At 43.5% G+C, this 14515-nt stretch overlaps 1 protein-coding gene across 1 annotated transcript in view; it reads left to right on the top strand.

Moving 5' to 3' along the window:
• The window catches only part of brinp2 (bone morphogenetic protein/retinoic acid inducible neural-specific 2), a gene marked incomplete at both ends in the record, with an annotated part of 162354 nt that overhangs the window by 72354 nt on the left and 75485 nt on the right, over positions 1-14515 (top strand). The window contains 1 exon segment of the mRNA XM_080778844.1: positions 6757-6993. Within this exon segment, the coding sequence (XP_080634970.1) occupies positions 6757-6993 (237 nt within the window).

The raw sequence follows: 14515 nt of genomic DNA, 5'->3' as shown, positions 1-14515 counted from the left end.
CAGCTGCAGCCCAAAACCCTGGAAAGTGCCAACCGTGCTGCGAACGACGCGTCCAACCGCCGTCTGTCCTATGAAGATACACCCGCTTTTAGAGGCCTTGATGAGTCAAAATTAATCAACCACTTAAGCCCTATTGTCGTACGATTAGTGAAATTAGCCAATCTACAAGCTATAACAACTAGTTTATAGCGTTTCTAATCGTCTTCCCCCCTTGATGTGAATACAGATTTTCTTTGCGCTCCCACTATAATCATGCGAGCGTTTTAGCATTTGGAACCAAACAGGGTTCAAAAGCCACTTACGCTGATCTCTCACTTGTATAAGTCCGTCCTGGATGAGCGCGTTCTTGCTAAATGCTTTCTGCTAAATGCTTTCTGCTAAATACCTTCTGCTAAATGCCTACATTGTAAATTGTAAATGAACAAAATCTGGCTTGTCCTACATGTGCGCACACAGTTAAGCCCCCGAGGCAATGATGGCACAGCCACATGAAAAAAAAACTAAACAAAAGAGAGAAAAAATACAAAGAGAAAAGCAAACGCCAGAGAAGCAGCCATGAGGGGAGAGACATCGCGATGGGACCGACCAGGCCATGTATAAATTAATCCATTCTGGGCGAGGAACGCCCTTTAGGTGTTTTTATAGGCATTATACGTTATACTTTAGCTATTTAAAAATAGCAGATCTACAAGCTCGAGCTTGTAGGTCTGCTATTTTTTGAAAAGAATCGTGAAAATGTGCCGCAAGTCTTGAGATTATAGAAGACATTTTTATGAATTTCGACGTCAGGCCTAAATGGGTTAAGGACTGCAACTGGTGGTGTGGGGTGGGGTGTGGAGGGGGGCTAGCGTCCAGGCAGAGGGCGATGCTCTGCAGCCAAGGCTTATTGGGGGGGGGGGGGGATTTGTGGGTGATGGACGCGGGCCAAGGAACCCTTCTCTCTCCCACAGCCAAGTGTCTGTTCCCCCATGGTGGAGACCGGAACTCTCACCAAAGGAGAGGATTAGAGGGAGAGGGGAGGTAGAGAGAGGGGAGGGGGAGGGGGGAAGGAGGGGGGGGGAGGAGGGGTTGGGTGGAGAGAGAGAGAGAGACAGAGAGAGAGCGAGAGAGAGAGAAAATAACAGTACACACCACATGAAAACAGAGTCGGCAGGCATGTTACACACGCACACAAACACACCCGCACGCACGAGCACACACACACACACACGTGTGTGCGTGCGCACAGCATGTCCACACACTGATAACAGGCAGGTGATGACCACAGGGAAGGATTAAGAGCATCAAATGGCCCCAAAATGGAAAGAGTGGACTCAGCTGGAGAGAGGCCAGGGAGAGGGAGAGAGAGAGAGAGAGAGAGAGAGAGAGAGAGAGAGAGAGAGAGAGAGGGCACTGTGGTTTCTTTCTAGTCTAGGGTGATGGAAATGGAAGGCTGGCTGGGAGCAATGCCTCATGGGTAATGACCCCGTGCGACCCCGTGCGCTGGCTGGGAGCAATGCCTCATGGGTAATGACCCTGTGCGCCCCGCGGAAAGGGCAACCAACCACTCCAGGTGTTGCATGAAATGTACTTGGTGGGAGTAGGACTTTTTTTTTCTTTTTGTACAAGGATATTAGTATTGAGCTGAAAAAGAGGCTATTCTCTTTGTAAGCACACTTTTTAGTATGCATTTTAATGTGTTTGTTGCTGTTATCTATTGGGGTGATACATTGGAACGAACTGACTGGCATTGCCATCTTGAGACCACGCAGGCGTCATAACAGAAACAGGCATGACCCAAGATGCGAAAATGTGTCATAGGAGGCAGTGAGAGAGAACGAGAAAGAACTTGATATTCATGTTAGGACGTTTGTTATTTACTTCTTCTTGTCCCCGTCACAATTCTTTTGTCATACGTATGCTTTGGCATGGCTGGAACTAAGACACATTTTATCATGCGAATAAATCATTTTGAAATTGAAAAAATGCGAGAAAGAGAGAGATTCGTCTTATATGTATGTATATGTAAGTAAAATGCTAACTTCGGGTGAAGGTCGACAGTAAGCCTTGGATAAAGGCGCTTTACAAATGCACCATTTAACCATTTAAAATAATTGTAATATATGGTTTTTTTGTGATCATTATAATGTCTAGAACATGTTTTATTCATTATTGTGAAAGATATCCCCCAAATGTAAATTATTAATTTATTATATTATTATATAATTATTATACATTTTTCATCAAACTTTTATTTTTTATTTTTTTTAACATCTTTTTTAGTCTTAGTCCTAGTAGTACAAAGTATTTTTTGCAAGTAGAAATCAATGCGGGTGTTAGAGGGTTAACCTTTTTCATTTCAAGGGGCCACGGTTTGACCAGAATTAGGCTACGGTTCCTTATTTAATGGCATTTATATCTCTTGGGACGCCCAATGTATATTGTAAAATCAATGGTAATTTAACTCTGACAGTGTACAAATGGAACCAAATGGATCCATTAGGATCCATTTGTACACTCTCTGAGATCAATTGTACACTCTGAGCTTCCAAACTACGTATCATTTGAGCTGGGGACCCCCCTGGAACTCCCTCGGGGACCCCTGGGGGTCCCCGGACCCCACTTTGGGAACCACTGGCCTAGATAAACACAGCTCAGTTTCAAACGCATTCATTGGCAACAAAACAGACTTACCAATTAATTTACGCTCGCGCTCATTAAGATCTATTCGTGGCTTCCAGGAACTAAACAGCAAAATAAACAGGACTCTAAATAAACCATTAAACCAAATAATTAACCGCTCTGAATCCATATTCGTTTTGCCGACAGCCAGACACTTGGATGTCAATGCAAATTGCATTAAAAAAAAAGGAAAATGATGAGGAACGACTTGAACCGATACACCATTGTGTAACGTTCAGTCTAAGATGAAGTACTCGAGCCCTTTGACGCCCGCGCGGGCCGGCGACACGTCGATTGAATCCGGTTGAGCGTCGTTTTGAGATCGATGAGGATAACGAGTTCCGTTTAGTCCCGTTCGGTCGGTTGAAAAGGGCTTCAAATACAAATCACCAAGGATATGAATATCCCTCTTCAGCTATACTGTATAATATGATATCCCTGTCAAGAGTCTTCCTCTGTGCAGCCCCCGCTACGGAAAGCAGAGACACTTGAAGGACGCTCTTAACCTAAAACAACTCCCCCGTCCTCCACTGCAGCGGCAATCAGCTTAATTGCATCTCGGGGGCGCCTTCTTTGCGTTTGGTTTTTTTTACAGTCGACACCACCGGAAACATCACTGCGAGACACACGTATGAGTGTCTTTATCGCTATCCCTTCCAAGCAGCCGGATGTGGGTCATGCACGCCGTGAAGGCGACGCTTCTCATGCATTCTAATTATCTGTAGCGCTGCTAGCGTATAACGGTGGCAGATACGTGTGGCAAAAGGTGAAGATTTGAGCGGCGAGGGAGAGAGAGAGAGAGAGAGAGAGAGAGAGAGAGGAGAAGGGTATGCGTGTTCTCTCATCATGGCTTAACCCATTCTGGGCCGGGAACCCATTTCTGTTTCAAGCATTATGTTGTACTTTTAGCGGTTGAGAAATAGCAGATCTACAAGCTCTCATATAGCGCGCCACCGAGTGCCGCGCTATATGAGATTGTAGGTCTGCTATTTTTGAAAAATCGTGAAAATGTATAGTGCAAAACTTTGAATATATATATACTTTCAGAGTGAACGTTTTCAACTCATATCTTTGCTTCTGGGGGAGGGGAGGGGGGGTCCCTGGAACAACATATTTTCAGATGGGAGTCGGCGGCCAATTACATATAATATTGGGGATCCTTGACATGGAAATGTTTGAGAATGACTGACTGAATAATGATTTAGAAGGTATGTGTAGAATCTCAGGTCGAAATGGGTTAATAAACGGCGGCTAATTATGCGTGTCGTTCGTTTCCACTCCTCTTCCCCTGTTCCATCCCTCCTGTGTGTGTGTGTGTGTGTGTGTGTGTGTGTGTGTGTGCGCGTGTGTGTGGCCCTCCACTCACAGAGCTGTTCAACCCCATCCTTCCCTCGTCTGCATGCCCCCTCCTCGCCCTTTGTTTGTGTCCCCAAAGGTGTGACATTTGGATCTGTGTGTTGAAGACGGACACCAATCTAATACTAGTTATATCGCGCACAAACACGCGCACGCACACACACACACACACACACACACACACGCACGCACGCACGCACGCACGCACTCACGCACGCACGCAGCGGCAGTTTTTATTTATGCCATGAAGACAAAACTTTAGATCCTGTTGTACAAAGAGGAATCGTTAGACCGTTACATAGATGAAGTATCTGCACAGATGTGTTGGCACTGTGTGTGCGTGCGTGTGTGCGTGTGTGTGCGCGCGTGCGTGTGTGTGTGTGTGTGTGTGTGCGTGCATTGCACATGCATGTGTACGTGTGGATGTTAGTGGGTGGCAGCTGAATGGCAACTAGTAAAGAGGACTGGAGGAGAGATTGTGCCTATACACAACAACATGCGTGGATGATAAAACCCCTCAGATTTCAAAAGTCTGTGGCAGACTATACCGATCATTCCCACAGACAGACAGACACCATTACAATCCCCTGCCGTGCAATGCTTCAGATGGGGGTAATAATAGTCTCTAGATATAATATGTCTAGAGAGCGGATGAGGAGCGACTGTGACTGATGACGAGTACCCCTCGCGCCGCTCTTGTGGTGCCTCTACTGTACGTCACGAAATATATAGCCATGCGTTCATGAATTCAACCTGTGGGCCCAGCCCGCCTGCAGTACCCGTTTTGACCACTATACCGCCGGTGGCTTCAACGTTGCCCAGCCGTTCCGGGGTGGCTAAGAAAAAGGAAATATTTATATATGTATTTATTTTTTTCATGATGGAGAGACACATGCAGTCCAACCAAGAAAAGAGCTTATTTCAAGGATGGGAGGATCCAGACACTATAGTGGGAGAATGGAAGAGGAGAATGCCAGTGACTGGTGAAGAGAATCGTGTGGCGTGTTAAGCCTTTTTGACCTGAGGCCGATTCTAACAAATGGCTTCTAAAACAGTTTTTCGAGAAAACCTCTGTGGTTCTCCACCTTTTCCATGTCAAGGACCCCCAGAATTATATGTATCTGGCCGCAGAACCCCATCTGAACATGTGTTGTTCCAGGGACCAGGGACCAGGGACCAGGGACCAGGGACCACCCCCCCCCCAGAAGCAAAGATTTGAGTTAAAAACTTTCACTGTGAAAGAATATAAAGATTTGCGCCACATTTTCGAGATTTTTCTAAAAAAGCAGACCTATACAAGCTCGTAGCGCGGCATTCACGCTATGAGCTTGTAGATCTGCTATTTTTCAATAGCTACAGTATGATATAATGCTTGAAACACCAACAGGGGGTCCCGCCCAAAATGGATTAAGCTGTCTCCAAAATTGAAGCCACCATTGCCAGGATTTGCTACTGGCAGTCAAACACAGACAACCAAGCATGCACACATACAGTACTGGCGTGCCAATGCGTGCACACACACACACACACACACACACACACACACACACACACACACACACACACACACGCACACACACACACACACACACAGAGACATCTGAAGCGTTCGCCATGAAGGCATGGATGATGGAAGGGGGACATTTCCACTATAATTACATATCTTTCCGAACCATTGAAATGATAAATACCAAAGAAGCAACGTGCATATTATTCACAGCGGGGAACAGTGGGAAAAGGTCTTCCCGAATGGAAAGAGAAAAGGAGGCCATTTGAACAACACAGACCACAGACGGCCACATTTGTTCAGAGACGCAGAAGCATTGTAGGGCTGTTGCTTTCATAATATAATGCCGTACACAAAGTCTTCTTTTGATAAGCAACATTCTCTAAGGTCATACTTTGGCTTTTAACTCATTCAGACCTGATGGTCGATTCTACAAATGTCTTCTAAATCCTGACTGTCAGTGGTTCTCAAACGTTGTCATGTCATGTCAATATCACATGTCATGTCAATAACATACTGTATGTAATTTGGCCACAAACGGCCATCTGAAAATATGTAGTTCCAGGGACCACCCCCCCAGAAACAAATAGTTAATAACGTTCGCTCTGAAAGAACATATATTCAAAGATTTGCTCCACATTTTCACGATTCTTCAAAAAATAGCAAATCCACAAGCTCGTAGCGCGGCCTATGAGCTTGTAGATCTGCTAAAGTATAACATAATGACTTAAAACATCAAAAGGGGTTCCTGTGCTGAATGACTTAAAGGTGGCCATAAAAAAAAGACACATTAAAAAAAACGATTTTTGTACCGTTAAATTAAAAATGCAATGGATATCCAAAATCCATCCGTGTGAAAATGTGAAAAGGCACATCCCGTCCAGAGTTTACATTTAAGTACAAAATAATGTTTCAAAGTGTTCCAGTCATTTTCCATTTTAATGCAACCGAATGTGCAAAAAGCGCATCTGGGAAGCGCGAACGCGGGAAGCGAACGCAGCTCGTAAATTGCAATAACAACAATTAGAATATATTACACTGATTTTTTATTTTTTTTCTACTGTGTGTGTGCGCGCGCGTTTTTTGTGTGATACAGCTGCGCCCTCTGGTGGCGGGCGGGTGGTGTCACAGCGTGACACACATACACAGACATGTTCTGCTGGGTTACATAATAAATGGCTCACTGGATTTCGCAAAAAAAACGAATCATTTCATGCGATTATTTTTCACAGGTTTGCAAGACGTCCTCCCGGAGTTCCTGCGCGGGCGCTTCGTGGAGGCGGCGCTCAGCTACGTGGCGTGCAACTCGGAGGGCGAGCTGCTGTGTCGCAACAACGACTGCTGGTGCCACTGCTCCGCCCGCTTCCCAGAATGCAACTGTCCCTTCGCCGACATCAAGGTCATGGAGGCGAACCTCCAGAAGAGCAAAGAGGCCTGGAGCAACTCCAACGGAGACTTCATGGAGTCAGGTAAGGACGCTGGGCTTGGATGAAATGTTTACGATTAAATATAGACATCATGGAGTCAGGTAAGGACGCTGGGCTTGGATGGAATGTTTACGTTTAAATATAGACTTCATGGAGTCAGGTAAGGACGCTGGGCTTGGATGAAATGTTTACGTTTAAATATAGACTTCATGGAGTCAGGTAGGGACGCTGGGCTTGGATGAAATGTTTACGATTAAATGTTTACGTTTAAATATAGACCTCATGGAGTCAGGTAAGGACGCTGGGCTTGGATGAAATGTTTACGATGAAATGTTTACGTTTAAATATAGACTTCATGGAGTCAGGTAAGGACGCTGGGCTTGGATGAAATGTTTACGTTTAAATATAGACTTCATGGAGTCAGGTAGGGACGCTGGGCTTGGATGAAATGTTTACGATTAAATGTTTACGATGAAATGTTTACGTTTAAATATAGACTTCATGGAGTCAGGTAAGGACGCTGGGCTTGGATGAAATGTTTACGTTTAAATATAGACTTCATGGAGTCAGGTAAGGACGCTGGGCTTGGATGAAATGTTTACGTTTAAATATAGACTTCATGGAGTCAGGTAAGGACGCTGGGCTTGGATGAAATGTTTACGTTTAAATATAGACTTCATGGAGTCAGGTAAGGACGCTGGGCTTGGATGAAATGTTTACGATTAAATGTTTACGTTTAAATATAGACCTCATGGAGTCAGGTAAGGACGCTGGGCTTGGATGAAATGTTTACGATGAAATGTTTACGTTTAAATATAGACTTCATGGAGTCAGGTAAGGACGCTGGGCTTGGATGAAATGTTTACGTTTAAATATAGACTTCATGGAGTCAGGTAGGGACGCTGGGCTTGGATGAAATGTTTACGATTAAATGTTTACGATGAAATGTTTACGTTTAAATATAGACTTCATGGAGTCAGGTAAGGACGCTGGGCTTGGATGAAATGTTTACGTTTAAATATAGACTTCATGGAGTCAGGTAAGGACGCTGGGCTTGGATGAAATGTTTACGTTTAAATATAGACTTCATGGAGTCAGGTAAGGACGCTGGGCTTGGATGAAATGTTTACGTTTAAATATAGACTTCATGGAGTCAGGTAAGGACGCTGGGCTTGGATGGAATGTTTACGTTTAAATATAGACTTCATGGAGTCAGGTAAGGACGCTGGGCTTGGATGAAATGTTTACGTTTAAATATAGACTTCATGGAGTCAGGTAAGGACGCTGGGCTTGGATGAAATGTTTACGTTTAAATATAGACTTCATGGAGTCAGGTAAGGACGCTGGGCTTGGATGAAATGTTTACGATGAAATGTTTACGTTTAAATATAGACTTCATGGAGTCAGGTAAGGACGCTGGGCTTGAATGGAATGTTTACGATTAAATGTTTACGATGAAATGTTTACGTTTAAATATAGACATTATGGATTCCGGTAGGACGCTGGGCTTGGATGAAATGTTTACGATGAAATGTTTACGTTTAAATATAGACGTCATGGAGTCCAGTAAGACGCTGGGCTTGGATGAAATGTTTACGATGAAATGTTTACGTTTAAATATAGACCTAATGGGACGCTGGGCTTGGATGAAATGTTTACGTTTAAATATAGACCTAATGGGACGCTGGGCTTGGATGAAATGTTTACGTTTAAATATAGACTTCATGAAGTCAGGTATGGACGCTGGGCTTGGATGAAATGTTTACGTTTAAATATAGACTTCATGAAGTCAGGTATGGACGCTGGGCTTGGATGAAATGTTTACGTTTGGATATAGACTTGATGAAGTCAGGTATGGACGCTGGGCTTGGATGAAATGTTTACGTTTAAATATAGACTTCATGGAGTCCGGTAGGACGCTGGGCTTGGATGACAGACATGATGAAATGTTTACGTTTAAATGTAGACTTCATGGAGTCTTGTTAGGACGCAGCTGGGCTTGGATGAAATGTTCAAATAGAGACTTGTTAGTGTTGTTTTTGACAGCAAATTTTGATATAGTCTTGAAAAGTTTTCATTTAGTTTCACTCACGTTTTGGCCAGATGGAATGTTTTAGTGTTAGTCTAGTTTTAGTTGACTAAATATCATAAGATTGTATTGTATTTTGGCGGGCCTTGATGCCGTCGTAATGAATGTTTTACACTTGCTGTAAATAGCCGATCGTCTATTTTCAGCTTGAAAACCAAGTGTAAAATGACTTATACTGGGTCTCTTGTCCCTAACATTTTAGTCTAGTTTTTATTTGTCTGGCCTGGGGGGGATATGCTCTCTAGGGAGCATCCCTTTCTAGTTATCATCATTGCGCGGGAGACGCGGGTACATCATTGATGACAAGCTGGCCATGGTCGTCGAGGTCCCTTTGCTTTAACCGCTGCAGGCTATTGCTTGGAAGATGGACAACGTTCATCAATGGCTTTACGATGCTTTCAGCTCCAGCCAGGGTACGGGACGCTGATGATTTATGGGTTCCCGTGTTGGACAAAAGGTTTTGGGCACAAAAAGATTTGGGGCCAGTACAATTCCTCAGTGCTTTGTTTGAGATCCCAAAGAGATCCCATTATAGAATGTTGACGGTAAAACAAATCTGACCTCACTATAGATCACGCCAAATGTATCTTCAACTAAAAAATGGAGTTCAAACTCGCTCTGCCGCTCGGATATACAATCACGATTCTATTAAGCTAGTTCCTGCAGTTCAGCAATGACTGCTAGTCAGGGGTTAGAGGTCAGGGGTCAGGGGTCAAATGGACTTTATGTTGGTGTCTGAATGCAATCATACCAGAGCTCCCACAGACCAATCATACCAGAGCTCCCACAGACCAAAAGCGTCTCCTCAGATGACCATGTCTAGCCTTCACTTGAGGATAATAAACGACAAAAGGGGGGAATCCAATTTGAAGGATAATATCCTACTTTGTTCATTGTCCCCGATGGGGTGACTGGACCAGGCCGCTGCTGCTGCTATTCACAACCTCTGCATTCCAATTACTTATCCAGCGACTAGACACGAAGACAGGGCCAGACGGCCAGTTCTCAAAGGACTTGAGCTCTGTCATGCTGAAAATGAATAAAGAAAAAACGTTTTGCTCCACCTGCGAGTAACCGTAGGTTCGTACGAGAAGACCAGGGTCACTAACAAAGAAAGTCCCCATGCAACCCACTGCCTTATTCACTTCAAGCACTGTGACATTTATCACGCTTTGGAGCTACATAGTGTGCTGTTATCTGTTGTTGGGCATGTTGAAAATGAATAATAGCATTCAAATCATTAACCCATTTTGACCTGAAAAATGAAAAAAAGTCTTTTACATCCTGACAGTTTTCTGAAAAAGCTATAGTTTCTATGTCAGTGGTTCTTCAATTTTTCTAAAATAGCACACCTACAAGCTCATAGCGCGCCACTATGAGCTTGTAGATCTGCTATTTTTCAATAGCTAAAGCATAACACCAAAAGGGGTTCCCGCGCAAAATGGGTTTTAAAGGACGACTTAATCCATTTCCAACCTCTCTTCATATAATTGGTCCTCCTCACTAATGCTCATTATAATTTGGAACCATTTTTTTGTCTACTCACTCTGTGTCTCAGAGGGGCGACCTACCAGTGACATTGTCTATGTCTGATTTAACTAATTAGTTCTAAACTACTTAACCAAGATAAACTAAAAGCTATACTTCAAACATAAAAAGTAGCAAATTCAGCCAAGCTAATTAATGGTGGAAGTGTAGAAGTGAGCATTTCAAAACAATAAACCCAGAAGACATGAATGATGTGGAAAAAATGTATTTGGTTGGTTTGCGAGTCCTTATAGCTTTGGTGATGAAATGTGCAGGGTTTTTAATGTGATCTTATGTGAAACACGCAAAAAAGTTGCGAAATGTGTTATAGGGGTTTTATGTGATTTTGAAAGAAATTGACCACTGAGATAATCTGCACCATTTGGCTGATTATGCGAAAATGTATGCGAACGCATAATCACATTCTTTTGGAGGGTGTATGAAACACGACATCCTTTAAAGAGTAGAGAGAATGAGAGAGAGAGAATATGAGAGAGAGAGAATATGAGAGAGAGAGAGAGAGAATGAGAGAGAGAGAGAGAGAGAGAGAGAGAGAGGTGAGCATCAGCATGCCATTTGAATCACAATCATGAAGCATGTGCCGCGCAGGGCGCTCTGCGCCATGGGGGGCGAGGACACCCCGTCAGGTGCATAATCTCCTCCCAGTTTAAATTAATTTCCACCAAAGCTGGGCTGTTTTCTGAGAGCCATTCATCATCGTGCACAAGGAGAGACGCGCAGGTGTGTGTCACGTAATGGCTCGGGAAAGACGCAGCCGAATAAGCCAGGCGTCACTTCCTAAATTGGCTGGAGGAGTGTTTCCTTTTTCATTTTTTTACTTCGAATCCAGCGACTTCCTAATGACTTGGAAGCTGTCGCTGGGATTTAATTGGGAGCACGGGCAGCTTTCTGGCGGTTTGGCAAATTGGCTGCTTTCCTCTAACAGTGTCTATTCATGCAGAGTTCAGGTGATTCTGGGCGGTGTGTGTCGCCGATTGTGCATGGAAAGTGATATTATCGCGGTGCAGATGCGTGGCGTGCACTCAATTACACACGTGTGCGATCACACACTCGCGAGCGTGTGCGCGCACACACGCACACGCACGCTCAAAATGGACTCTAGCTGTGCCAGCCAGCAGATTTAATTACGTTGAAAAATGAGCACAGTGAGTAATATAAAAGCAGGGCAATCCAGAAGGCAAGTAGTGTTTGACTTTCAGAGCAGCGTGGTGCTCAAAGTGGGGTCCGGGGTGCCCCCCAGGGAGTCCTTTAGAGCGCGTCCAGGGGTCCCCACAGCCAAAAAACAATACATAAAATAACCTAGCATCAAAATCACTTTAACCACATTAACTTACCTTATATACGTCGATCGATTTGAAGAGATGATCTTACGACGTGTTGCGACGCTTGTAGATCTGCAAGGAGAAAAAAAGAGGGAATTCTTGAAAAAAAACAATAGAAATTGCTGTAATACATATACAACTTAACTTACATCTTGTATAGTGCAGAGTCCCTATCTAAGCCGCTGACTTTTAGAGTTGCAACCAAGCACAGTACACAGTATAACTGACATTTATAGGGCTCTATTTCCGTCAATGCTAAACCCCTCATTCCCCAAACTCCTTTGCCTTTTTTGAGTGGTGCAACCGCTGTCTATGAAAGTGGATAGCTGTCTATCCTATATAGACAGCTGTGTGTGTGTGGCTGGGTCCGTCCCTGGCTGTGTCCGAGCACGAAAATAGCGTTAGTTCACCACCAAGTGTCACTGTTGCACAGCCTAACACACAGACACACACAGGCCAGGGAGGAGGGCTTGTACAGTACAGTACAGTACAGTACAGTACAGTACAGTACCACTCACTTCAGACGGGTAGTTCAACTCGACACGTGTGACTAAATTTGACTGAGGGACTGCCATTAGATTTTGTTTGAATTTTCATTTTTTTTCATGTCATATGAAAGCAGGGAATCATAGCTTCAAGTTGACATATTGGTTGTTCAGTTTGTTCAGGTTCACTTCTGTGGTCTCTAACATTACACCTATAGCTACATGTTTAAGCATGTATTTCATATTTCAGACATGCTCTAGTATGTGAAGAGTCTGCCTGTGCTATTAACTCATTTTGGAGAAAAAAAAGAAAAAAATACGTTTTTCTCCTCTGGTGAAAAGCTGTAATTTGCGCGATGGCAGTCTCTCAGTCACACGTTGTGAGCTTGTATAGATCAGCTATTTTAACTATTCAAAAATGTTTTTCAAAATAGTAGAAAAAGGCAGTATAGTTTATAGGGATGTTATAGTTTAGCATGAATGAAAATAGAGCCCATAGAGTTGTATAACAACAGCAGTAGAGCTGTGAGAGTTTCTGGCGGTCACTGAGAGGTCAGACGGTTGTCTTGTCTGCTGGGACGGCTTGATAAGTGTATTGTGGAGAGAAAAACAGCTGGGAGGAGCTTGTGGAGGCAGACATTGATTTTGTCTATACCTCGTTGGGGGCGAGAGAGAGAGAGAGATAAACTGACTTAACCCATTCTGACCTGAGATCAGATTCACACAAGGTTTCCACTGGACACACACTGGTCTGATGAACCCATTCTGACCTGAGATCAGATTCTAAAAATGTCAGTCGTTCTTTGATTTTTCAAAAATAGCAGACCTACAAGCTCGTAGCGCGCCACTCGGTGGCGCGCTATGAGCTTGTAGATATGCTATTTTTCAATAGCTAAAGCATAACATGATGCTAACATCAAAATGGGTTCCCGTTCAGAATGGGTTAAGAAACAAACAAAAGAAAGACATACATATAGTATATTTGTTCATCAAGGCGTCACACCTTTGATATAAGTTTAACCGATTAAGCTGACGATTTGTCATTTTCAAAAGACGTATAGGCTGTGTGGCAACAGACTTGCAACAAAATAACTCGCGTCGTCCTTGGCAGTGCACATGATGCATTGTGTGCACATATTTTTTTCACTTTGTAAAAAGAACACAGATAAATTCTACATGATTTGTACAATGTGTGAACAGAGTAATGATTAATTTCCATCTCTAATCTGAATCCTAAATGTTTCACGCTATGGTTTTGAGGGACGCGTTGTTCTTTTTTTTTCTCAATGTCTTGGAGCCCACTCCAAAACATTCTTGATTCATGCGACACATGTTTGAAAGGTGTCATATTATAAAGGTGTAAATATGTAATAGAAAGGTGCAATATGTCATAGAAAGAAAGGTGTGCATGGTTGCGTTGTGCATGGTTGCTTTGCACCGATCTAGTTGAAGTGTTTAAATAAGACCAGTTTATTTGCAAAAAAACATAATTCATAAGATAACACTAGAGAGGGATTATGTTTTCACGGCCATTTCATCACATAAACATAATGGTGCGCGTACTAAAGTAAACACAGCAGTAAACGGATAAAGACAAATCACAAAGATTATATTGTAATCCACCGAAAAATGTATGGGGCCGTCATATGAAAATAGTTGAAAACCACTACGCACAAGTATGCACAATCAGAGTGTTTGAAGTGCGTATAAAAAGCTATAGGATGTTAAGTGTCTCCGTCACTGCTTCTGTGAAGCAGATTTGAGGCAAGAAGGACGGAAGGAAGGAAGAAGGAAAGAATAATGGTCTATAGCTGGCTTTAATGATCCTGAAACAGCAGGAGGTCCTAATTACAACACTCAGCATATCTTATGTGGGGATATGGTTCCTATACGCGCCACAGGGATCAACCTGCTCATCCTCTCTCTCTCTCTCTCTCTCATATCCCAGTAAGACCCCTATATTCCGTAATCCTTCCCAGAATGATAAACATGCAACACTGCATCGTTTGCCTCCGAGTTACAGCGTTCTGTCCGCGAACATGGAAGCTACAACAATCACCGACAACACGGTGGGCAGGCGGCCAAACGCCATGCAGAGAGCCGCTAAGAAACGCCTCTTT

The sequence above is a fragment of the Protomyctophum bolini genome (assembly GCF_963924005.1).
Source record: "Protomyctophum bolini genome assembly, chromosome: 12".
Taxonomy (NCBI): domain Eukaryota; kingdom Metazoa; phylum Chordata; class Actinopteri; order Myctophiformes; family Myctophidae; genus Protomyctophum; species Protomyctophum bolini.
This window is presented reverse-complemented; position numbering and strand designations above follow the sequence as displayed.